The 26,919-nt window shown below is 34.2% G+C and overlaps 2 protein-coding genes, 1 non-coding gene and 1 pseudogene across 3 annotated transcripts; 3 read left to right on the top strand and 1 right to left on the bottom strand.

Moving 5' to 3' along the window:
- Positions 1 to 27: 27 nt before the first annotated feature.
- On the top strand, positions 28 to 1,780 carry LOC131652466 (phosphoglycerate mutase-like protein AT74H). Its single transcript, XM_058922321.1, has 5 exons — positions 28 to 630; positions 712 to 831; positions 1,003 to 1,216; positions 1,429 to 1,509; positions 1,592 to 1,780. The coding sequence occupies exons 1-5, from the start codon at positions 84 to 86 to the stop codon at positions 1,677 to 1,679; spliced, it is 1,050 nt and encodes a 349-aa protein (XP_058778304.1). The 5' UTR covers positions 28 to 83; the 3' UTR covers positions 1,680 to 1,780.
- A 59-nt stretch (positions 1,781 to 1,839) lies between these two features.
- TRNAA-AGC (transfer RNA alanine (anticodon AGC)) lies at positions 1,840 to 1,912 on the bottom strand. Its single transcript has one exon. It is a non-coding gene; the product is annotated as a tRNA-Ala (tRNA).
- A 19-nt stretch (positions 1,913 to 1,931) lies between these two features.
- On the top strand, positions 1,932 to 3,919 carry LOC131652467 (uncharacterized). The gene is made up of 3 exons (XM_058922322.1): positions 1,932 to 2,313; positions 2,407 to 3,199; positions 3,285 to 3,919. Exons 2-3 carry the CDS (start codon positions 2,984 to 2,986, stop codon positions 3,693 to 3,695), a joined length of 627 nt encoding a protein of 208 aa, XP_058778305.1. The 5' UTR covers positions 1,932 to 2,313; positions 2,407 to 2,983; the 3' UTR covers positions 3,696 to 3,919.
- A 21,042-nt stretch (positions 3,920 to 24,961) lies between these two features.
- Positions 24,962 to 26,413, top strand: LOC131647060 (xylose isomerase-like; annotated as a pseudogene).
- The last annotated feature ends 506 nt before the right edge of the window (positions 26,414 to 26,919 follow it).

Raw genomic sequence — 26,919 nt, 5'->3', positions numbered from 1 at the left:
CCACAAATATCACACTCTCTTCATGACTGGATGAAGTGAAAAATAAATATGTGAGATTGAGTAGAATTGCATTCAAGCATATCATGAGCATTGCCATAGCAACACTACCTCTCTCTGCATCTCAACCAAAGCACCTTAAAATCAAATCCAATCCTATTTCTAAGTATTATAAGACAAACAACACATACTTAGTACTAATCCAATGTTGTCACAACCAAACAGAATCCATATATTCACTTAACAACAACAATGGACATGCCAGGTTTCCAGAGAAAAATCCTCTCATAAACCCTTTAGTAGCTTCCACTATTGGTGCAGTACCTCCAAGGCCTAGAAGAATAATCCTTGTTAGGCATGGAGAAAGTGAAGGAAACGTGGATGAAAGTGTCTACACAAGAGTACCTGATCCTAAAATAGGCCTCACCAACAAAGGAAAGGTTCAAGCAGAGGAATGTGGTCAAAGAATCAAGAACATGATTGAAAAAGATGGTGATGAAAATTGGCAACTCTACTTTTATGTGTCTCCATATAGAAGAACACTCGAAACTTTGCAAAGCTTAGCTCGTCCTTTTGAACGCTCCAGAATTGCTGGTTTTCGAGAAGAGCCTCGCATTCGTGAACAAGATTTCGGTATCAATTAGTTCTTTGCATTGTATATATAATTGTGTGTTTTTAAATTTATTTATTTCTTTGTGATTTATGTTATGTAAGGGAATTTTCAAAATAGAGAGTTGATGAAAGTTGAAAAGGCGCAACGAAATCTTTATGGTAGATTCTTTTACCGATTTCCAAATGGAGAATCCGCGGCCGATGTATATGACAGAATCACAGGTAATAAAATTTTAAAATAGTAGTTAAAATTCTTGACATTGTTAAGAATTACAGTTATGTCAAATAGGCCTCGATATATAAAAAATCCTAATGTCGCGTTAAAAACCTTGTCAATGTGAACCGGAAGTAAACACCATTGAATCTAATGTTGGATTTAATATTGAAATTTAGGATTTAGAGAAACACTGAGAGCCGATATTAATATTGGACGATATCAGCCACCGGGGGAGAAGAATTTTGATGTGAACTTGGTGATCGTGTCGCACGGTTTAACACTTAGAGTTTTTCTCATGAGGTGGTATAAGTGGACAGTTGAACAGTTTGAAGGTCTCAATAACTTTGGCAATGGAGGTGAGCTTGTCATGGAAAAGGGTTATGGTGGAAGGTAATTGATGGAAATAATCCTCTCTATAATATCTCAATGTTCCATATTGTAGGCGTGTCTTGGTCTCTATACATATCTCAATGTTTTATATTGTAGGCGTGTCGTGGTCTCTATACATGTTATAATATATCTCAATGTTGGCGTCGTGTTTTTGGTGTCTGTGACAATGTTAATCTAATAACTAAATGTGACAAGCATAAACTTTTTAACAGGTATAGTTTACTGATGCATCATGATGAACAAGAGTTAAGAGAATTTGGATTGACAGATGAAATGTTGATTGATCAAGAATGGTAAGAAGATGATTATGTTTGTAATTATTCTATAGATTGTTATTCCTATGTCTACTTATATGATGATGGTTGATGTGTGAAGGCATAAAATTGCAAGACCTGCTGAACTGAATTACGATTGTCCAATGGTGAATTCGTTCTTTCCTCATCTTCATGAAGAAACAAGCTAACAACCAAAATTTGTAGCTATTGAATAGTACATTTTTGTACCATAAATAAAGAGATTGTACAAAGTTTAAGTAGTGGGAGTAGACGATTTTGTACAAAGAAATGCTTCGTGTGTACATATAAAATGAACACTGCAGAACGAAAACATAAAAGAGCACTAAATGGAGATGCGGGGTATCGATCCCCGTACCTCTCGCATGCTAAGCGAGCGCTCTACCATCTGAGCTACATCCCCAATTGATGCTAGACTTTCGCGCTAATAGTATTTTGGGTTAAATATACAAACCCCCCCTGTAATGTTAGCGAGTTTTTATTTTAGCCCCTTTTAAAGTTTTTTTTTTCATCACCCCCTTAACTTGCAAAGATTCCACGCCAAAACACCCCTCAATGCCACTTGTTAAATCAGATTTATTAAAATTAAATTAAAATGTCCATGTTGCTGTAACATGTTACATACGTGGCAATATTGGTAAAATATACATGCCACACTGTTGTAAAGAGTTAATAAAGTCATTTGGCTTTACCCCCTTGTAAAAATTAGGTTTAGTAACGTTTTCAGACATTCCCAAGTTAGCAACAACAGTGACGACGGGGACGGCGTAGAAAGGTTTGGTGGACGACGGCGCAATGTCAGAGGTTAGTGTTGTTATGGTTCTTCTTCTTCTTCTTCTCCATTTCGTGTTTTTTCTCTGTTGGGGTTTTTATTTCGATTTGAATGATTAAACGCAGGATATGCAACACTTCAACGTTACTTTCCACCACGGGGGTGAGTTTATTAGGGTAAACAGAGATGAGATAATCTATAAAGGGGGGTAGATTCTACTATTTCTGGGTTACACATAGAATCATGGACCATGGAAATTGTCGAGAACCTAGTGAATAAGTGAGGGTACAAGAAAGGGAGCTATAGGGTATGGGCGAAGATATTGGAAATAGATGAGGGTTATATTCCGATTAGAAAGGATGATGATGCATATGACTTTGCTTCTTATTTTTGTGCAAATGGTACTGAGGGAGACTTATATCTGGAACATGATGCTGAAAACATAGAACTTTATGTGAGGGAACCTACTTGTGTTAATGGAGTCACTGATGTAGATGACTTAGGAGATGAAGTGGTTGAGGGATTGGATGATAGTGAGGACGACAGAGCCACTGCCTTGTTAGATGGATTTGAGGGTATTGATGTAACTTTGCCACTAAGGGAAGAGGGGGTAGTTGCTGGATTGTTGACTAGGCCCAATAAGAAATGTGAAGAAAATGCATATGTTAGTGATTCTCTGTGTCACCTATAAATGGCCAAGACATGTGGCCAGAACCTGAGATTGAAGACATGCTACCACTAGCTTACAAACAAGGGCCTGGTAGACCTAGAAAGGTGAGGATTCGAGAAAGTGGTGAAGAGGGTGCTAGGAAAAGAAGGACTGGGGTTGCATACAAATGTACAAAATGTGACCAGTTTGGTCATAATGCTTTGACATGTAAGAGCCCCACACAGGACCCTGTTGCACTCAAAAGAAAGGTAAGACATGTTATATTTTCTTCATAAATATTTCTGTTGCACTCAATGTCTTAATTTGTATTGTTTGTTTGTGACTGTGATGTAGAGAAAGGTCAAAGCTAAAGTGACTGAGGTTGTACATGATGTTGTGCCAAATGAGGAGCAAAATAATGTGGAGACTGAGGTTGTTCAGAATGATGATCAGGATGTTGTGCAAAATGATGTAGAGCCTGAGAATGTTCATGATGCTGTGCCAAATGATGTGGAGAGTCAGACCCAGTCATGTGTTGTAGACACTAGTCAACCACAGCCCAAGAAAAAGAAGACAATCAAACCTCACCATGGTTTAAAGATAAGGAGGAGTGAAAGAGTCAAATTAAGTTGGTTCAAGAAACCAATTACTGGTCCAGGTTCATCTGAGCAACCAATCACAATTATAGACCTTGCAGAGACATCATCAAACCTTGGAGTGTCAACTAGGTCTTTGAAGAAATGGAAGAACCAAAAGAGCAGTTGATTATTTTGTGTATTTTGTAGCAATTGACATTAAGTTAACTTGTAATGGTCTAGTAATGGTACTATGTGTTATGGTATTTAGTGTGATGGTATTTTATTTTGTGGCCATTTGTAATGGTATTTTGGGTGATGATCTACATGACTTTTAGGGTAATGACCTATAACATTTGTAATGGTTTTTTGGATCAATTTCCTCAAATGTTATCTAATCTCGTAATTACTTCATATTATGGTGTATGCAAATCTTTATAAACAAATGATAATAGACTCATTCTATTCAAGATCAAATTGTTACATACCACAAAAGTGATACCACAAAAGTGATACAAGTGATACAATCACAAACAACATACACTTCCCTAAACTAAATTACAGAAACATATAAAATGCTGAAAAAAACATCCAAGACATAACAAGTGCAACCATCATGTTATGGTTCTTTTTCTTCTCCATTGCAACTTTTTTCTTCAACCTCATAATCTTCTCATAACTTGTGTCTGCTCCCAGATTGTCAGTGACAATGTCCTTCAATATCTCTTTCAACGCATCTTTTGTCATTTCAGTGCATGTACATTGAATCACCTCGGTATTATTGAATTCACCCAGCTCATCATCCCATATGAACATACCACAATCATTTTGCAAATTACAAGTAACCTTTATCGCACAGCAAACAGAGCAAACTAAAAAAAGTGAATGAACTTACCAGTACATTTCTGCATTTCCAGAATTTGCGTTTAGGGTTATCAAGGGTGTTTGATACCCACATCTTCATGGTAACGTTGCAACCACAGTGAGGTGGAGCTTGGGAACGATGAAGCAGCGAGGAATATTTGCAACCGGAGTTTCCTACAGATGAATATTTGCTACCCATGTTGTGAGATGAACGATGAAGCAGCGAGGAAGGAAATGATACGAGGAGAGGAACGATGGAGAGAGTAACAATGGAGGAACCCTAGTTTCTTCGTTCCAGATGAAGAGTAATTTGAAATGATGGTGAAATGCCATGGTGGATATTAAGAAAAAAATTCCACGTATGATACAATATAGAATCTTAGGGGAATCTGAGTGCAACCGTGGCAATTAGGGGGGTCTAGGGATGGAATCTACAGAAGTTAAGGGGGGATCAAAAAAATTTTTTTTACAGGGGCTAAAACATAATCTCGCTAACATTACAGGGGGGGTTAGTATTTTTACTATTTCTCAAAGACTTGTCATTGAGCAAATAAAAACTCGTTCAATGAAATACAAGTCCATGTAACTTTTTGTTAGAACAAGATTTGTTCTGATCAATATTCTTAGTTTTGATGATAACAAGGATATGAATTTTGTGTGAGATAATGTGGTACTCTAATACATTGCAATTTCCATTTCAGGAAATATATAAAGAGTATGCACAAATCAGCGCTCAGAAGCTTTGTCTCAGAAGGTTCAGCATGCAACATCAGAACATGGTCTGGCAAGACATCAGAAGATGGTCAAGGCAGAATCAGAACATGGGTCTATGAAAGCATCAGAAGAACTTGAGGTCAGAAGCAGAAGCACTGAAGTTCTCATGGTATCACGCTCAGAAGCACTTCAAGGTCAGAAGACAAGAAGATGCTATACACCAAGCTATTTGACTCTGATGATATTCAAATATTTTATTCACAAACATCAGATCAGAAGAAAAGTGGCAGGCTACGCTGACTGACAAAAGGAACGTTGGAAGCTATTAAAGGCAACGTCAGTAGACACAGCGTGAACAAGGCTCGAGGTAGTTGACAAAAGCGTGAAACATTAAATGCAAAGCTGTACGGAACACGCAAAGCATTAAATGCTCCCAACGGTCATCTTCTCAAGTGCCTATAAATATGAAGTTCTGATGAGAAGCAAGGTTGACGATTTGCTAACAATTAACTTGCTGAAACGCTGTTCAAATTCAAAGCTCAGAAACTTCATCTTCATCAAAGCTCACTACATTGCTGTTGTAATATATTAGTGAGATTAAGCTTAAACGTTAAGAGAAATATCACTGTTGTGATTATAGCTTTTCAGAAGCATTTGTAATACTCTTAGAATTGATTACATTAATTTGTAAGTAACTAGAGTGATCAAGTGTTGATCAGGATACTCTAGGAAGTCTTAGCTTGTGTCTAAGCAGTTGTAATTAGAGTGATCACGTGGTGGTCAGGATACTCTAAGAAAGTCTTAGCTTGTGTCTAAGCATTTTTTCCTAGAGTGATCAGGTTGTGATCAGGATACTCTAGAAGACTTAGTCGTGGGCTAAGTGGAAAACCATTGTAATCTGTTGCGATTAGTGGATTAAATCCTCAGGTGAGGTAAATCACTCCGTGGGGGTGGACTGGAGTAGTTTAGTTAACAACGAACCAGGATAAAAATAACTGTGCATATTGTTTTTATCGTTCAAGTTTTTAGACTACACTTATTCAAACCCCCCCTTTCTAAGTGTTTTTCTATCCTTCAATTGGCATCAGAGCGCCGGTTCTAAGGTGCAAGCACTTAACCGTGTTTAGAAAAGATTCAGGAAGAGAAAAACGCTTCAGTAAAAGATGGCTGGTGAAACTCAAACAAATCCAACTGCATCTACATCTGGCTCTGCTGAGCAATACAATGGTAACAATGGTTATACTAGACCACCAGTATTCGATGGTGAAAACTTTGAATATTGGAAAGATAAATTGGAAAGTTACTTTCTTGGTCTGGATGCTGATCTATGGGATCTTCTGTTGGATGGTTACAAACATCCTGTTAAAGCTACTGGTGTAAGGCTCACGAGAAGCGAAATGAATGATGATCAAAAGAAAGATTTCAAGAATCATCACAAATGCAGGACTGTTTTGCTGAATGATATCTCTCATGCTGAGTATGAGAAGATATCTAACAGGGAAACGGCCCATGACATATATGAGTCCTTGAAGATGACTCATGAAGGAAATGCTCAAGTCAAGGAGACCAAAGCTCTTGCACTAATCCAGAAGTATGAAGCCTTCAAGATGGAGGATGATGAAGACATTGAAAAGATGTTTTCAAGATTTCAAACTCTGACTGCTGGATTGAGAGTTCTCGACAAAGGCTACACCAAGGCTGATCATGTAAAGAAGATCATCAGAAGTTTGCCCAGAAGATGGGGCCCAATGGTGACTGCATTCAAGATTGCGAAGAATCTGAATGAAGTTTCTTTGGAAGAACTGATCAGTGCCCTGAGGAGTCATGAGATTGAACTTGACGCTAATGAACCTCAGAAGAAAGGTAAGTCTATTGCATTAAAATCTAATGTTAAAAAATGCACTAACGCTTTTCAGGCTAGAGAAGAAGATCCTGAAGAATCAGAATCTGAAGAAGAAGATGAACTGTCCATGATCTCCAGAAGGGTAAACCAACTCTGGAAGAGCAAGCAAAGGAAGTTCAGAGGCTTCAGAAGTTCAAAGAGATTTGAACGTGGAGAATCTTCTGGTGACAGAAGATCTGACAAGAAGAAGGTTGTCTGCTATGAGTGCAATGAGCCTGGACATTACAAGAATGAGTGTCCGAAACTTCAGAAGGAGAATCCCAAGAAGAAGTTTCATAAGAAGAAAGGTCTTATGGCAACATGGGATGATTCTGAATCAGAATCAGGATCAGACTCTGAAGGAGAGCAGGCAAACTTTGCGCTGATGGCGACAGAAGATGATGGATCAGAATCTACATCAGAATCAGATTTTGAAGAGGTATTTTCTGAACTATCTAGAGAAGAGTTAGTTTCCAGTCTAACAGAGCTTCTTGAATTAAAAGCTCATCTTAGTATCAAATAAAAAAAGCTGAAAAAGCAATTTGAATTTGAAACTAAGAAGCTTGAGTTGGAAAATTCTGAATTAAAAGAAAAAGTTTTAAAATTATCCAATAATGTTGGATCTCCTTCTGATTCAGAAAAATCCACTCCCAGTCTGAATCATATTCTGAAAGAATATGATTTAAGTTTCAGGAAGTTCTTATCTAAAAGTATTGGCAGAAGTCAGCTAGCTTCTATGATATATGCTGTGTCTGGGAACAAGAGAGTTGGCATTGGTTATGAGGGTGAAATCCCATACAAGCTTGAATCTGTGGATGATATGAAAATATCATACAAGCCTCAGTATAATCAATTTAAATTTGGCCACTCCCATGATATTAAGCACACATCACATGCACAAAGTTTTCACATAACACACACCAAGAAGCATGTGACACAACCTAAGAAATATCATGGAACTCAGAATAAGAAGTATCATACTGTTCCTCCTGTTAAATATTTTGCTAAACCCAAGTTCAATCAGAACTTGAGGAGAACTAACAAGAAAGGACCCAAGAAATTGTGGGTACCTAAGGAGAAGATAATTTCTGTTGCAGATATCCTTGGCGGCAAAGAGGACAGAAAGCAAAATGTCATGGTACCTGGACTCTGGGTGCTCGCGACACATGACGGGAAGAAGGTCTACATTCCAAGACCTGGTGCTTAAACCAGGCGGAGAAGTCAAGTTTGGAGGAGATCAGAAGGGCAAAATCATTGGCTCTGGAACCATAAGTCTTGGTAGCTCTCCTTCCATAACTAATGTACTTCTTGTTGAAGGATTAACGCATAACTTATTGTCCATAAGTCAATTAAGTGACAATGGTTATGATATAATCTTCAATCAAAAGTCTTGCAAGGCTGTAAGTCAGAAGGATGGCTCAATCCTATTTACAGGCAAGAGGAAGAACAACATTTATAAGATTGATCTTTCTGATCTTGAGAAGCAGAAGGTGACTTGTCTTATGTCTGTTTCTGAAGAGCAATGGGTCTGGCACAGAAGATTAGGACATGCTAGTTTGAGAAAGATTTCTCAGATTAACAAACTAAATCTGGTCAGAGGACTCCCAAATCTGAAATACAAATCAGATGCTCTTTGTGAAGCATGTCAGAAGGGCAAGTTCTCCAGACCTGCATTCAAGTCTAAGAATGTTGTTTCTACCTCAAGGCCGTTAGAACTCTTGCACATTGATCTGTTTGGCCCAGTCAAAACAGCATCTGTCAGAGGGAAGAAATATGGATTAGTCATCGTTGATGATTATAGCCGCTGGACGTGGGTAAAGTTCTTGAAACACAAGGATGAGTCTCATTCAGTGTTCTTTGAATTCTGCACTCAGATTCAATCTGAGAAAGAGTGTAAAATCATAAAGGTCAGAAGTGATCATGGTGGCGAATTTGAGAACAGATTCTTTGAGGAGTTCTTCAAAGAAAATGGTATCGCCCATGATTTCTCTTGCCCCAGAACTCCACAGCAAAATGGAGTTGTAGAGCGAAAGAATAGGACTCTACAAGAAATGGCCAGAACCATGATCAATGAAACCAATATGGCTAAGCATTTCTGGGCAGAAGCAATTAACACTACATGCTATATTCAGAATAGAATCTCTATCAGACCTATTCTAAATAAGACTCCTTATGAATTGTGGAAGAACAGAAAGCCCAACATTTCATATTTCCATCCTTTTGGATGTGTATGTTTTATTCTGAATACTAAAGATCATCTTGGTAAGTTTGATTCCAAAGCACAAAAGTGTTTCCTTCTTGGATATTCTGAACGCTCTAAAGGCTACAGAGTATACAATACTGAAACATTGATTGTAGAAGAATCAATCAATATCAGGTTTGATGATAAGCTTGGTCTTGAAAAACCAAAGCAGTTTGAGAATTTTGCAGATTTTGATATTGATATATCAGAAGTTGAAGAATCAAGAAGCAAAGCTGCAGAAGCTGGCAGTCTCAGAAGCAATGGATCAGAAGATCAAGTTGCTGCATCTTTAGAGAATCTTAGGATTTCTGAAGAACCAACTATCAGAAGATCACCTAGACTTGCCTCAGCTTATTCAGAAGATGTGATCCTTGGAAAGAAAGATGATCCCATCAGAACAAGGGCATTCCTTAAGAACAATGCAGAATGTCAATTAGGTCTTGTTTCTTTGATCGAGCCAACTTCTGTTGATCAAGCTCTAGAAGATCCAGACTGGATAATTGCCATGCAAGAAGAACTAAATCATTTTACAAGGAATGATGTATGGGACTTGGTTCCTCGACCAAAAGGATTTAACATCATCGGTACTAAGTGGGTTTTCAGAAACAAGCTAAGTGAGAAAGGTGAAGTGGTAAGAAACAAAGTCAGACTGGTTGCTCAGGGTTATAGTCAGCAAGAAGGGATTGATTATACATAAACCTTTGCACCAGTGGCCAGGTTAGAATCTATTCGTTTATTAATTTCTTTTGCCACTCAACACAACATCACTCTTTATCAGATGGATGTCAAGAGTGCCTTCTTAAATGGTTATATAGATGAAGAAGTTTATGTTCACCAACCTCCTGGTTTTGAAGACTCCATGTCTCCAAATCATGTTTTCAAATTAAAGAAATCATTATACGGATTGAAACAAGCTCCCAGAGCTTGGTATGAACGTTTGAGTTCTTTCCTTCTGGAAAATGATTTCACTAGAGGAAAAGTGGACACTACTCTCTTTTGTAAAACATTTAAAAAGGATATTTTAATTTGTCAAATATATGTTGATGATATTATCTTTGGAACATCTAATGCTACACTTGGAAAGGAGTTTGCTGAGTCTATGCAGGCTGAATTTGAAATGAGCATGATGGGAGAACTCAAGTATTTCCTTGGGATTCAAATCAACCAAACTTCCGATGGAACCTATGTTCATCAAACGAAGTATGTGAAAGAACTTCTGAAGAAGTTTAATCTTTCTGAAAGCAAAGAAGCCAAAACTCCTATGCATCCAACATGTGTACTGGGTAAGGATGAGGTAAGTAAGAAGGTAGATCAGAAGTTGTACAGAGGTATGATTGGATCTCTTCTATATCTAACTGCTTCTAGACCTGACATTCTCTTTAGTGTTTATTTGTGTGCTCGATTCCAATCAGATCCAAGAGAATCTCATTTAACAGCGGTTAAGAGAATTCTAAGGTATCTGAAAGGTACTACTAATGTTGGTTTAGTTTACAGAAGATCTAAAGATTACAACTTAGTAGGATTCTGTGATGCCGACTATGCTGGAGATAGAATAGAAAGAAAGAGCACTTCTGGAAGTTGTCAATTTCTTGGAAGTCATCTGATCTCATGGTACAGCAAGAAGAAAGTTACTATTGCCCTCTCAACAACAGAAGCAGAATATGTTGCTGCTGCTGGTTGTAGCACACAAATGCTCTGGATGAGAAGTCAGCTGGAAGATTATCAGATATATGAGAGTAACATTCCTATTTTCTGTGATAATACTTCTGCTATATGTTTATCTAAGAATCCTATTTTACATTCAAAAGCTAAACATATTGAGATTAAACATCATTTCATAAGGGACTATGTTCAGAAGGGTGTTATATCTTTAAACTTTGTGGATACAGACCATCAATGGGCTGATATCTTTACAAAACCCCTTGCTGAAGATAGGTTTAAGTTCATTCTGAAGAATATCAGTATGGATTTATGCCCAGAATGAGAAGATGAGAAGATCTTATGTATGAGTATCTTCTGAAATGAAATTGGATTTTTTTTAAGAAGTTCTGATTGAAATCAATTAGAAATTGTGATTCAGTTATTACTAACGTTTCATTGTCTAAGTTGATTCAGAATCTCTTTAAAAGCAAAACAGCTGTAACTGGCTATCCAGATGGTAAACACGTGTTGACTATTTCTGGACAAGCGTGCGTGCAGTTGAGGGGACGTCTACTTAGGTAACTGTGCAAATCTCGTCTTTTGTCATTATTATCTCTCCTCACGTCATGTTACATTAAATGCCATTCATCATTTCTTTTATTGTCCTTCTTTTCTTTTTTATATTCCTCGAACGTTTCCCTTCCCTAGAACGTTTTCCTTCCCCACATTCCCTCTATTTATTTCTCCATTTCTTTGCATTCTTCAATCAATCTTTGCGCTCCCTCTCACTTTTCTATGAATATCTTTTGCGAAAACCCTAGTTCATTCTTCATCGATCTAGCATTCATCATGAATCCTTCGCCCAGTTCCCTTCATCAAAACTTTAAACCTGTTGAAGAAACTAAGTCTCAAAAGTGGATGATCTATTTGAATAGAACGGATGGAATGGTTAATCGGTTACAGGATGAGAAACATCTCTCGGGATGGCATTCCAAGATTTTCTCAAGTCAGATCTCTTCTTTGATGCTGTTATCCACATTTATCCAAAGGAAGAAGACTTTCTTGAGATATTGGATGAAGTTAGGTTCCAATAAGGACTTAACTTCTATGTTAAGGGAAAGCCCATCTGAGAATACGCTCTCTCCTGGTGAACTGTTCTCAGTTCCTCTTTTGTATTCATTTACTTCTTTCTCTGGGAGCTGCTCAGGCATGCAGAGTTTTAAGATTTGATGACCAAGCAAGAGCAAGAACAACGCTGGGATTCATGATATGTTAGCTAGGATTATGTCTAAGCTAGGGTTGTAGTTCTTAAGTCTTTGTAGTTTTCTTTCCTTGTTGCATCTGTTTTCCTGCATTCCTCTTTTGTAATCCTTCTTGTTGAAATCAATGAAAAGTTATTTATGTTTCTTTCCTTTTGTCTCTTGCTTTACATCTGAATCTTTTATGCTTTTTGATGTTATGACAAAAAGGGGGAGAAAATATATGATAAATGATCTGATTAATATTATCAGTTACCGAGTAAAAAGGCTCCACATTTACTAACAGAACTTGCAAAGTTCTATGCTTTTTAAGTTGTGTTGTTGCAGGAATCAAAAATTCAAGATCAACATAAGAAGCAACAAAATGAATCAAGCTCTTGGATTCTTGAAGCAAGCTGAGTGCTAGGAAGCTTCAGAATCAGAAGCAAGAAGGAAGAATGATCAGAAATTCTGATAATAGAATATGATCCAAATCATTGTCTATTTGCTCTGATACATTGTCTATTGGATCTGATATATTCTATATGGCTTATATGGCTCTGATACATATTTTGTGTTCTGATACACATTTTATGTTCTAACTCATTCATGCTGACTTTTGTCGTTTAGTTTTGTTCTGTAACATTTCAGGATGTAGAGATGCTCTGATGATGCTCTGGTACATTCAACAATGTTCTGATACAATCTAGCATGAAGTGATGTAAGAAGAAATTCAAAGCTCTGAAGCTATCCGAGGGAAGCAGAAATCAAAAGCTGTGAATGTTCTAAAGATCCAGAAAACTCAAGTTCTGAAGCTGTCCTAAATGGAAGCATGAATCAGAAGCTGTGAATGTTCTGAAGATCAAAGAAATTCAAGTTCTGAAGCTGTCCTAAATGGAAGCAGGAATCAGAAGCTGTGAATGTTCTGAAGATCAAAGAAATTCAAGTTCTGAAGCTGTCCTAAATGGAAGCAGGAATCAGAAGCTGTGAGTGTTCTAGGGATCTAAAGAAATTCAAGTTCTGAAGCTGTCCAATGGAAGCAGAAGTCAGAAGCTATGAATTATCTGAAGACAGAAGCTTATGTAATCGTCTCTACCGAAATAATCAGGGAAGTCTTTTATTATTAAAGTTCTTCGAGTATTTATTTCAGGGGGAGATTATTCATCTCAGGGGGAGATTGTTAATCTCAGGGGGAGACATATTCACATGCTTATGCTATAGCTGTGTAATTTGTCTTTAGCCGTCTGCTCTTTCTGATCGCAAATTCATATCATTTATATATGTTTTTGTCATCATCAAAAAGGGGGAGATTGTTAGAACAAGATTTGTTCTGATCAATATTCTTAGTTTTGATGATAACAAGGATATGAATTTTGTGTGAGATAATGTGGTACTCTAATACATTGCAATTTCCATTTCAGGAAATATATAAAGAGTATGCACAAATCAGCGCTCAGAAGCTTTGTCTCAGAAGGTTCAGCATGCAACATCAGAACATGGTCTGGCAAGACATCAGAAGATGGTCAAGGCAGAATCAGAACATGGGTCTATGAAAGCATCAGAAGAACTTGAGGTCAGAAGCAGAAGCACTGAAGTTCTCATGGTATCACGCTCAGAAGCACTTCAAGGTCAGAAGACAAGAAGATGCTATACACCAAGCTATTTGACTCTGATGATATTCAAATATTTTATTCACAAACATCAGATCAGAAGAAAAGTACAAGTGGCAGGCTACGCTGACTGACAAAAGGAACGTTGGAAGCTATTAAAGGCAACGTCAGTAGACACAGCGTGAACAAGGCTCGAGGTAGTTGACAAAAGCGTGAAACATTAAATGCAAAGCTGTACGGAACACGCAAAGCATTAAATGCTCCCAACGGTCATCTTCTCAAGTGCCTATAAATATGAAGTTCTGATGAGAAGCAAGGTTGACGATTTGCTAACAATTAACTTGCTGAAACGCTGTTCAAATTCAAAGCTCAGAAACTTCATCTTCATCAAAGCTCACTACATTGCTGTTGTAATATATTAGTGAGATTAAGCTTAAACGTTAAGAGAAATATCACTGTTGTGATTATAGCTTTTCAGAAGCATTTGTAATACTCTTAGAATTGATTACATTAATTTGTAAGTAACTAGAGTGATCAAGTGTTGATCAGGATACTCTAGGAAGTCTTAGCTTGTGTCTAAGCAGTTATAATTAGAGTGATCACGTGGTGGTCAGGATACTCTAAGAAAGTCTTAGCTTGTGTCTAAGCATTTGTTCCTAGAGTGATCAGGTTGTGATCAGGATACTCTAGAAGACTTAGTCGTGGGCTAAGTGGAAAACCGTTGTAATCTGTTGCGATTAGTGGATTAAATCCTCAGGTGAGGTAAATCACTCCGTGGGGGTGGACTGGAGTAGTTTAGTTAACAACGAACCAGGATAAAAATAACTGTGCATATTGTTTTTATCGTTCAAGTTTTTAGACTACACTTATTCAAACCCCCCCTTTCTAAGTGTTTTTCTATCCTTCACTTTTCACGCTTATTTCAACCATCATCACTAACCTTAATCAAATTTAAAATAGAAGAAAATTTATATACAATTTTTTAGGTGTGGTTTATATTATTTTTCAATAAAAATATGACAAATGTATAATTTTCTCCTATACATATGCAATTTTCTCCTCTTTTTACTTAAATAACATTTAAGTACACTTGTCATATTTTCATCGGAAAATAGTATAAACCACATCTAATAAATTATAGATAAGTTTTCTCCTTAAAAAAATCAGCCACTAAGTCAAATTTTTATAATAATTAAAATAAAATAAAATCATATAATAAAAACTAATCTGACCAAAAGATTATAAATTACATATTTGATAATAAGACTAGGAATTACCAGTAAAATGTGGTTTTAATAAATTAAAGATTAAGTTTTGATAATAAAATTACCAATTACTATTTTATATATATTGTATACTGAAAAAAAGCTCTTCATACATAGCCCGGCTTGAAAGGATGTTAGTTTAATATAAATCACTTAGTTTTCCTAAGATCCTTTGTATTATTTTTATTGGGCTTATTTCATTCTTTTGTTAATCTAAGCCCAACATATTTCTATTGGATGGATTTTTTATGGGTCGTCCTCATTACATGTGTGAATGAAAACTTGAAATGTCATTAGTAACTTTTTAAGATTGGAATCAGGACGTATTCATTTTAAAACAAAATCACTTCATTAAAGAGACACCCTTATTTTTGCCCAAAAATAAAACAGTCTGGATTTCGATGTTCGGATATACCCTCATCGTCTGGATATTGAAATCCAAAAACACCAAGCAGGAAAATGAAGTTTACATAACCTTGCATGTATGGGTGTATTCATGATCATAACACCAATATTGAAAAACCCTACCAAAATCTCCTTACATTCGCATTCAAGTTTTTTCCTTGCAAACATTATTCTACTGTATTTAGACATCAAAATGCGTAAAAGGAAGATAGAATTACATGTAACATACATGTATTCCATTGATCATTAATGAGAAAATCTGTTTTACTGATTGTAGTTATGGCGCACCCTGATGTCCTCACCAAAGCTACTGCATCTAAAGATGTTAAACCAGGTGATGTCTAGTTTAATGTTGGAAAATTATTTACCAATAAACAAAAGTTTTTTTAATGTGAACATATGCTTTAATGGGTCCGCACAGAGGGTGTCAAATTAGGATTCGACATTGTTATCGGGAGGTTGAATTCTAATTCTATAAAAGACAAGCATTTGTTACGATGAAATGCGAACGGAGTGGCAATTATAAAGAACCTATATGTAAGTTGAAACGCAATGCCACCAAATCGAGGAAAAGTGGATATCCTTTTAAGTTGCACGAGTACCACAAGGCGAATAATACATGGATGTTTAATGAGATTTGTGGTACACATAACCATATTTTATGTCACAATTTAGTCAGGCATCCGATTGTATGTCATTTGAATTTTTAAGAGAATAAACTTGTTTCTGACATGACACTGAACATGGTTAAGCCCAAAAACATATTATCCACTTTGAAAGGAAAAAACCCTAAAGTGTATCAAATATTAAGCAAGTATACAATTTTCATTCCCGAAACAACACATCGATAAAAGTTTCGAGATCTGAAAGGAAACAAATATTGAAGTTCTTGGATGATGATCATTGTGTATCTAGGTACAAAGTGTGTGAGTATCTAGGTACAAAGTTCTTGGAATCATCTTGATTCCATCAAGTTGTTTAACATATTTCTCATTGTGTTGATAATTAATTTAACATATAAGACCAACGAGTAGGTGCTTCCACTTTTGGAAATTGTTGGTGTTACGTATACATAGATGACCTTTTCAATTGGGTTTGTATTTTTGGAAAGTATAAAAAAGGATTATGTTACGTGGGCTTTGGAACTATGTTGAAAGACCTAGAAAACATGTCACACATGATTTCCATCGATCAGGATATTGCACTAATGAATTCAGTTGTAAAAGTGTTTCCTACATCATTTACTTTACTGTGTAGGTATCATTTAACAAAAATTGTAAGAGGTGGACTTAAGCTCGCGAGAGGGACCAAACAAATAAGGGGTAAACACAAGAAAATGGTCAAACCTAGTGTGATATTGAAAAACATGATGGATGCCTAAAATATTATCATGAATTCTTCTAATGAAGAGTTATATGGTGAATATGTCATACAATTCATAATACTGTGCACGGGATATCTGAATTTCTTGAAATATGTTGGAAGCATACTTTAGACTCGGTGAAGGAGAAGATTTTTTCTACTTGGATCGATTAGGTTAGACATTTTGAAAATACTAGAACAAATACAATTGAATATACTCATACTATAGTGAATAACTTGTTGAGAAATAGTAAAGGGGGTTAGTGTAAGGGTTAGGAATCCATGAACCAAATGATTAGAAATCAACATAATGAGATACTAATATCATTTAGTTGCAGCATTGCTGAATTAGAACATAAATTTAAAAACAAAAATCTTTATACACAATTGGTCGATAATATATGTTGAGCGAGATTGAACTTTATTTTTCACGAAGTTGTCAGAGTAGAGAAAATAGGTCAAGATATCTCCAAAGTGGTTCTACAATTAGAAGAACATCCTCTGAGTGGACAGTTCATCTACAAAAATTCTAAAACTTGGCCAATTAATTTTTTGGATAGAATGAAAGAGTTTACCAACTTGAGCAATATTGAAAGACAATCAAATCAGAAAAATTCAAAGGAGTAACCATCCATAGATATAGATTTAGGTGGTGATACATATTAAGATGCATTTTAGTTTTATCTTACAAATTATTTAGGTGGTGGCATAATTTTTGTATATAATGTTAGTTTTTTGTTTTTACTAATGTAATTCAGATACATTTTGATCTTTTTCAATATATATATATATAACATTACTTGTATAAATAGTGAACTTAACATTTTGCATGTCATAAAACTAGTTATGTTTGTTTGTTAAAACATGGTATGAAGTTGGCCTCAATAAGGGTGAATCTTAATTTCAAACTCTGGAAAAATCTCATGTGTTCTGAAAATGGGGTGAATTCGGATTTCAATATTTGGATGATCCTCTTTTTTGTGTTATTTTTCGTACATAATAGGGTGAATTCAAAAATTGGAATCCAAACAAACCCCAGAGACATGATAGCTTTTGTATAGTCTATATTGATCTAAAACTTTTAACAAAAACACACTAGAATTAAAAAATATTAGTATATCGCATTTGTTTACTTCAACAGCGTGATACCTACTTTTGAATTTAGGGTCACCGAGGACACCCATTTTGTAGATATGAAATCCAAACTGGAAAATCTCTTGTATTACTTATACAATCGAAAAAGTGGTTTGTTGAATGTAAGTGTGAGTGATTAAAGTCCCACATTGCCTATGAATGGGAGGAATGTTGGATTTGTTAGAGAGATGACTCATTCACCTATCGCCTTAAGGTTTTTGGTTGAGATGTGGTTTCTCCCTCTCTTGTGGTTATAGAGAATTGGTCTCGTTGATGCTTCCGACTTTCCCGGAATCCCCAATAGTGGTATCAAAGCCGTGGTTTAGCTTGGTGGAGGAGCGATAGATAGATCTGGTGTTGGATCCTATTATTGGATGTGGGGTACTCACACTTGTGGGGGAGAATTTTATATGCTAGTGTGAGTGATTAAAGTCCCACATTGCATTTGAATGGGTGGAATGTTAGATTTATAAGAGAAAAGACTCATTCACCTATCACCTTGAGGTTTTTGGTTGAGATGTGGTGGCTCCCTCTCTTGTGGTCCTAGAGCATTGGTACCGTTGGTGCTCCCGACTTTCCCGGACTCCCCAACATAGTTAAGATCGAGAATCCTTTACCCTCGATTGTTAATGAAGGGAAGATGAAGTTCGGTAATTTTGAGCCGAAGAAGAATGCAAATTTAAGTGTTATGTGGAGTATAGTTCATTGTTACACAACTAAGGGTCCAACCGAGGTGGATGCGATAATTGTAAGATAAACCAACGATATTCTGAAGATGTTGAAACTTCTTGAACTATTTGTTAGTGACGAAATGTCATGCTATATTTAAGTTTATACATATCTATGTTATGTTATGTATTTTGTGTATGTCATAACAAAAATCTATGTTGAGTTATGATTTTCTTCATCCTTTTTCAGAAATTGTTTATGTTTTTGTGATAACAAGGTAAAATCCAAAATTTGAAATCTGGATAAATCTTTTAAAGTTAATTTTGCCTGGTTTTGAGATTGGGTGTATGGTGGTTTGTTGAGGCGCGTTCAGATTTCAGTTTTCGAATGTTGTTAATCCGAATTTCAAAACTTAGACATATCATCTATACCTATATATAAAGAGGATACAAGAAAATGGATTGGCCTATTTTACTTCCATATTTACCCTTTAACTACTATTAAAATCTCAAATATATTATTTGAAAAAATCAACCATACACATGCTAAATGATAAACTGTCCAATATAACTTCTCACGCTACTACAATTGTCATAACTACTTTTCCTATTTCACAATGTATTGCATTTTAATATTCCCTCTCTCACTTTGGCTAGTCATTCGTATTTCCCTCCTCAATGGTTTTTTTTTTAATAAATTAGCACTTTATTTAGTTTAACATAGAATTCCCTTTTGATTCATTACTGCAACATAAAGAATCGGTCAATTAGTACATTTTTAATTTGTCAATAGAGTTCATTTGTTAATTTTACAGATTTCCTATTGCTCTTATGATCAAGAAGAAACAAACATTGCGCTTATTGATGTCGTCAAATGTTCTCTGATATTTTTTTTTCTTTTTTTTTCATTTTCAAAAGAATAATGAATTCTCTAGGACATGTTTATTTCTTTTGAAAATCAATTTTAGTGAAATAATAAATTCATTAGTATATGTTTTTTTCTATTTATTTTAATTTTAATTTTAGTTGAATAATTAATTCTCAATTTTTTTTTAATTTGTGTTTAGGGATGTGTTTGTATATTCAACAAGTTGTACATCGGAACACAATAAAAAATTACTCTACATAACTATGAAGCAGTTAAGAAGAAGAAAAACCGCCTCATGTATATATGCACTTATGTGATAACAACACAATCCACTGGATATTTATTCAAAACTATTATTGTTTGTTTTATATCTTTATTTATTTTTGGTTGATTTTTAATAACTCTCTTTTTCCATCTCTCTGCTCGATTTCTTCTTTAAATTTACCTTTGCTTTATTGTTTGCTATTTTATTTTTTGTTTTGCAAACAATAACCCTATTTTGTTACAAATAATAAGAGTATGGTATATATTAATTATGTTTGATGCCTTACACAATTTATTGGACATATGCGTCTTAATGCATTAATTTGGTAAGTTTCAAAGTCAAAAACATTATTCAATAAAAAAGTGACAATGAGGCAAAGAAGATGATGTACATAAAAATCAAAGAAGGAGCGGGGAGAAAACCGAGTGAGAAAAATTGAAATCCAAGACTAGACCATGTATTCTAATGGTGACAGAGAGAATATAGATACACTATTTCTTATTATTTTAATTTAATTTAATTCATGCAATGTTCTTTTCCATTTTTAATGCATGTGCTTATTATCTATAAACTGATTTGTAACCGGCTCTCTAATTTTCTAATTTTCTTTTCTGTAGAATTAATTGACTGGTTAATTTAATGCTCCTTATTTTCTTTTATAGAGGGTAAATTAAATATTCAATACATAAGATATTTTTATTTTTATTTTTTTTAGAAATCAATAAAAACTTATTTATCAACCTATTAATGATATATGTGCATATTATTTTCATGATTGAATTTTATTTATTTAAAATTATTTTCTAATTTAAAGTCTTCTCATATTATTCACAAATTTACTATATATTTGAAGTCGTATCACATTTTTTTCCACCTAAATAATTTAATTAAAATTAAAATTAAAATTATTTATATTTTTCACCCTCGGCCTATTTATAACAATGATGTATATCGCAAAATTTATTGCATAAATAATATAAATTAAAATCAAAATTAAATTAAAAAATACATGATTATATTTTGACGCGTGTGTATTAAAAAAGATGACAACCATGCTCGTTTGGAACATACATTTATCATCTTGATTTTAATTCTACTAATTGTGTCTAAATAATATTATTTCTAAAACGACATATAATAAAAACCTCATAAAAAAATATATACACATTTACTTTTTTCTGCTAAAAAAACTGAACTACGAGCAAGGATGGAGAGAAAGAAAGAATATTTTTATTTGGAAATGGTAGGGAGAAAGAGAGAATGAGGGAGGATATTTTTATTAGAGAGAGAATATTTTTTCGTAGAGAGAGAGGGTATTTTTTGTAGGAATGAGGAGAGAGATAGAGAGAATATTTTTCATAGAGGGAGTGTGTTTTTTGAAGGAATATGAGAGAGAGAGAGAGAGAGAGAGTATTTTTAGTATAAAGCGAGAGGTAGTATTTTTAGTATAAAAGGGGTGGAGAGCAGAGAGAGAATATTTTATTAGAATGAGAGAGAGAGAGAGAGGATATGGGAGAGAGATAGATAAATATTTATAATTTTTTTGGATAGGTGCGTTAAAAGGGCGAACAAATGACCACGAAAGTACATATCACAAAATTTACACAAAAAATACCCTTTCTATATTTTAACGTGGAAGAGAATTAAAAAAAAAGCGCGAGAGAGATAGGTGAGAAGGAGATGGAGAGGTAGAGTGAGAGAGGGGGATAGAGTAAGAGGGAGCGAGGGAGGGATGGAGAGAGAGAGAGAGAGAGAGAGAGAGAGAGAGTAGAAGTTAAGATATGTTGAAAGTGAACATTATCTTCTAATTTTTATTTTTAATAACTATGTTAAAAAAAATATATTTTTAAAGAGACATATGCGGAAATATAATAAAGTACATACACACATTTGTAAAAAAAACTGAACAACGAGCAGGGATGGAGATAAAGAGAGAGAATATTTTTATTAGGAAAGGGTAGGGAGAAAGAAAGAGAGAATGATGGAGGATATTTTTAGTAGAGAGAGAATATTTCGTAGAGAGAGAGGTTATTTTTTGTAGGAATGAGGAGAGAGATAGAGAGAATATTTTTCACAGAGGGAGTGTATTTTTTGACAGAATAGGAGAGAGAGAGTATTTTTAGTATAGAGCGAGAGGTAGTATTTTTAGTATAAAAAGGGTGGAGAGCAGAGAGAGAATATTTTATTAGAATGAGAGAGAGAGGATATGGGAGAGAGATAGATAAATATTTATAACTTTTTTGGATAGGTGCGTTAAAAAGGCGAACAAATGACCACGAAAGTACATATCACAAAATTTTCACAAAAAATATCCTTTTTATATTTTAACGCGGAAGAGAATTTAAAAAAAAACGCTAGAGAGAGAGAGGAGAGAAGGAGATAGAGAGGTAGAGTGAGAGAGGGGGGTAGAGTAAGAGGGAGCGAGGGAGGGATGGAGAGAGAGAGAGAGAGAGAGAGTAGAAGTTAAGATATGTTGAAAGTGAACATTATCTTCTAATTTTTATTTTTAATAACTATGTTAAAAAAAATATATTTTTAAAGAGACATATGCGGAAATATAATAAAGTACATACACACATTTGTAAAAAAAACTGAACAACGAGCAGGGATGGAGATAAAGAGAGAGAATATTTTTATTGGGAAAGGATAGGGAGAAAGAAAGAGAGAATAATGGAGGATATTTTTAGTAGAGAGAGAATATTTCGTAGAGAGAGAGGTTATTTTTTGTAGGAATGAGGAGAGAGATAGAGAGAATATTTTTCACAGAGGGAGTGTATTTTTTGAAGGAATAGGAGAGAGAGAGAGAGGGAGTATTTTTAGTATAGAGCGAGAGGTAGTATTTTTAGTATAAAAGGGGTGGAGAGCAGAGAGAGAATATTTTATTAGAATGAGAGAGAGAGGATATGGGAGAGCGATAGATAAATATTTATAACTTTTTTGGATAGGTGCGTTAAAAAGGCGAACAATTGACCACGAAAGTACATATCACAAAATTTTCACAAAAAATATCCTTTTTATATTTTAACGTGGAAGAGAATTTAAAAAAAAAACGCTAGAGAGAGAGAGGAGAGAAGGAGATAGAGAGGGAGAGTGAGAGAGGGGGATGGAGTAAGAGAGAGAGAGAGAGAGAGAGAGAGAGAGAGAGAGAGAGAGATTAGAAGTTAAGATATGTTGAAAGTGAACATTATCATCTCATTTTTACTTTTAATAACTATGTTAAAAAATATTATTTTTAAAGGAACATATACGGAAATATAATAAAATGCATACACACATTTGTAAAATAAGAAAAACGAACATATGGACACGACTTAGACTAACATACACACATTAGACGAATATATCTTAGTTTAAACACATTTGGTATTTTCAGGTGATATTATTATATAATTCATCTATTTTAGTTTTAATTTCGATCACAAAATTTATTCAATCAATATTTTAAATTAAAATCAAATTAATATAAAAAATACGTTTATGTTTTGACGTTGTGCACATTAAAAAAAGCAGACAAACGGGCACGGGAGTGCTTGTTTGAACTCTAATTTTAATAGTGATCGAATACGTTGATTTTCAAAAATATCTCTAAGTTATTATAAACAATTAATTTAGTTTCTAATTATTATCATTATATATTATTATCAAACATACTAAATTTTATATAAATTCAAAATTATTATTATTAATTACATTTTTTAAAAAAATTATTATATTTTTATTTAAAATTATTCAATGAAATATCAAAGAATTTAATTTTTTTTGAAATTTACAAAATTTTGTAGAGTTAAACTTCTATTATGAAATTCTCCTAGACAAAAAGATAGAGAAAATATTCATTTAGAACTGAAATTTCAAGTTACCATGGAATGTAGATATTCATTAAGAATTGAAATTTGATGGAGAGCTGTCATATATTGTAGGTTCGTAAAAATAAGAACGATTTAAAATTGATATTTGATGGGAAGCTGGTATAAATTTTTGGTTTGGAAAAATTGAGTAATATCTAAAAAATTAATGTTATTTGAATTGGAAAAATGATTTTATTCAAGTGTAGTTTTAAAATTAACTCATTTGGATTCTGAGTTTTGTTAACTCATATGTATTCACGGGTAGATGTAAACGTATCTATGAGATACCAGCACTAGACTATACATTTTAATATCCAGCTTTTAAATATTTCTCTCGCTGTTCATGCTTAAAAGTTGGTGTATATTATTAGCATATATTTGTAACTATGTCAATGCTAACCAATTGAAGAATGAATTCGAAATATAGAAAGGATGATTTGGTAAACATGTGATACGGGGACCTCGCACGGATTTCTTATTAATTTATTTTAAAATCTAATGGTTCAAATTCATTCTCATATAACTTATTCATTCTCATAAGATATGATCACAATAATTTAGCATAATAGGCCAAAATCAATGTGGTATCAACAATTGAAACCAAAAAAATATAAGGTGAAAAGTGCAAACTATACACAAGCAAAATTGATGTCAGATTATATGTCCAAAAATATATATTTTGATAATTCAAACTCGCTCTCATATATTGGAATGTCTCTTTAACTATCAATTAAGTTATGATAAAATAAACTACTTTCATTGTTCTAAAAATTATAACTACTAGAGTTATTTTCTTAACTAAATACTATAATTTCTTAAATTATTTTCCTGATTAAAAATAAATATTATCACCAAATATCTTTTATTTCTATTGGTTTTGCATGGAAAATAATTTAAAATATCAACAAATTTATAAATCCTTAATAACTAATTTTAATTTTCGTAATTTAATCGACGAAATTTTATTGAAAAAATAAAATATAATTAATTTACAATTTAATATCTAAAAAATATATATTTTTATTTAAAATAAATTCTAAAAAATTGAAGTTGGGAAATTCAATTAAATTTTTTGTTAATATGGTAATTAATTTTTTTATAGAATGTGAGATAACTGATTTTGATTTCTAAAAAAAAAAGTTTTTGTTTTCTAAAACAACAACTGTTTTTGTTTACTAAGAAAAAAGATTTGTTGAAAAATCTTACCGAATAATCTTATCTGGAAACGCGTTTAGTTTTATGTAAAAGGGAAAACTGAAATAAACTTCAACGAAAACCGCGTAAACAGTTGGTCTTAAAAAAGAACTATTACTAAATGAGGATTGCATGCATATTAGGTGTTATTTACTTCTAAAACAAACATATTATTATTTATTATTTATGGGATCAGTATACCATAGTTTAGATTTCAAACTTTATAAAGAAATCTCATAAGAAGTTTCGTAAATCTATGATGATGAAATTTGGGAAATTATCACTGTTGATTAGTTTCAGTGTTTTCTGTTATGTAGTGATTGCTATACCCGAGACTTGTCCTGCTGCTAATGTTGGTAATTGCGGTGATTCAGATGATTGGGAAGGGGAGTTTTTCCCTGGCATTTCCAAAATTAAATATGAGGGGCCTTTGAGTAAGAATCCACTTTAATTTAAATGGTATAATGCAGAAGAGGAAGTTCTTGGGAAGAAGATGAAGGATTGGTTTAGATTTAGTGTTGCATTTTGGCATACATTCCGTGGAATAGGTGGTGACCCATTCGGTGCACCTACCAAACATTGGCCATGGGAAGATGGTACCAATTCATTAAGAATGGCTAAAAGAAGGATGAGAGCGAATTTTGAGTTCATAAACAAACTTGGTGTGGACTTTTGGTGCTTTCACGATAGGGATATAGCACCTGATGCGCCGACTCTTGAGGAAACAAATGCAAACCTGGATGAAGTGGTGGCTCTTGCTCAAGAGCTTCAGATTAAGGGAAAAAAGAGTGTTTTGTGGGGAACAGCTCAGTTGTTCATGCATCCTCGCTATATGCATGGTGCTGCTACTAGTTCTGAGTTAGAGGTGTATGCATATGCTGCTGCTCAAGTAAAGAAAGCCATGGAGGTGACACATTATTTGGGAGGAGAAAATTATGTTTTTTGGGGCGGCCGTGAGGGTTACCAATCTCTTTTGAACACAAATATGGAACGAGAGCTTAATCACTTGGCTAGATTTTTTGAAGCTGCTATTGCACACAAAAAGAAGATTGGATTCAATGGAACACTTTTAATTGAACCAAAGCCACAAGAGCCTACAAAACACCAGTATGATTGGGATGCTGCAACTACAGCTAATTTCTTGCGAAAATATGGACTTATAGGGGAATTCAAACTTAACATTGAGTGCAACCATGCCACCCTATCTGGCCACAGTTGTCATCATGAGCTCGAAACTGCAAGAATTAATGGATTGTTGGGTAATATTGATGCAAATACTGGTGATCCTCAAGTTGGTTGGGACACGGACCAGTTTCTCGTAGATATCCAAGAGGCAACAATGATTATGCTCAGCGTTATCAGAAATGATGGAATTGCACCAGGCGGATTCAACTTTGATGCCAAATTAAGGAGAGAGAGCACAGATGTTGAAGACTTATTCATAGCTCATATTGTAGGAATGGATACAATGGCCCGAGGCCTCAAAAATGCTGCCAAGCTAGTTGAGGACGGTTCTCTGGCCGAGCTTGTCCGCAAGCGATATCAAAGTTTTGATATAGAAATTGGGGCTCAAATAGAGGCTGGAAAAGCTGACTTTGATTTCCTTGAGAAGAAGACTAAGGAATGGGGAGAGCCAAAGGTTGCTTCTGCAAAACAGGAGCTAGCTGAGATGATCTTCCAGTCTGCTATGTAAAAAGCAGCATCTAGCTCTGCGTGGAAGTTCTTTAGGATCTCGGGTACTCCGACTACACAATTCACGAGCTCTAATTTTACATCGATGATATATATTGTAATAAATGAGTTTATAAAAATAAATGATACACAAACAATAAACAATAAGATGTGCCGCTATTCTTTTAAATAATAATGTCAATCCTTTTAAAAATTATATTTATAAATTTAGAAGATATAACATTGTTATTCATAAATTTTTAGACTCTTTGTAAAAGATCAACTGCTTCTAGTCTATAACAATATATAAAGGGGATACATCATTTTGGTCTGACCCATTTTTATTTCATTATTGCTCTTTGCGTAACTACTCTTTTTATTTTAATATTTAAAATAATTTTTACTTTTAATTATAAATTAAAAAACTTTAAAAATAACTACTTAAAAAAACTAAAAAATTTACGTGAGAAGTTAACATAGAGCGGATAAACATATAAAATAGTATATAAACACATAATCGTATGAAGAAACAAAAATAAAAGT

This window comes from Vicia villosa, linkage group LG2, assembly GCF_029867415.1.
Source record: "Vicia villosa cultivar HV-30 ecotype Madison, WI linkage group LG2, Vvil1.0, whole genome shotgun sequence".
In the NCBI taxonomy this organism is placed as follows: Eukaryota; Viridiplantae; Streptophyta; class Magnoliopsida; order Fabales; family Fabaceae; genus Vicia; species Vicia villosa.
This window is presented reverse-complemented; position numbering and strand designations above follow the sequence as displayed.

Coding starts and splice junctions, on each gene's coding strand:
- LOC131652466 (XM_058922321.1), top strand. CDS start 84: ATGAGCATTGCCATAGCAACACTACCTCTCTCTGCATCTCAACCAAAG. Junction 631..711: donor CATTCGTGAACAAGATTTCG/GTATCAATTAGT, acceptor ATGTTATGTAAG/GGAATTTTCAAAATAGAGAG. Junction 1,217..1,428: donor GAAAAGGGTTATGGTGGAAG/GTAATTGATGGA, acceptor ACTTTTTAACAG/GTATAGTTTACTGATGCATC.
- LOC131652467 (XM_058922322.1), top strand. CDS start 2,984: ATGTGGCCAGAACCTGAGATTGAAGACATGCTACCACTAGCTTACAAA. Junction 3,200..3,284: donor CTGTTGCACTCAAAAGAAAG/GTAAGACATGTT, acceptor ACTGTGATGTAG/AGAAAGGTCAAAGCTAAAGT.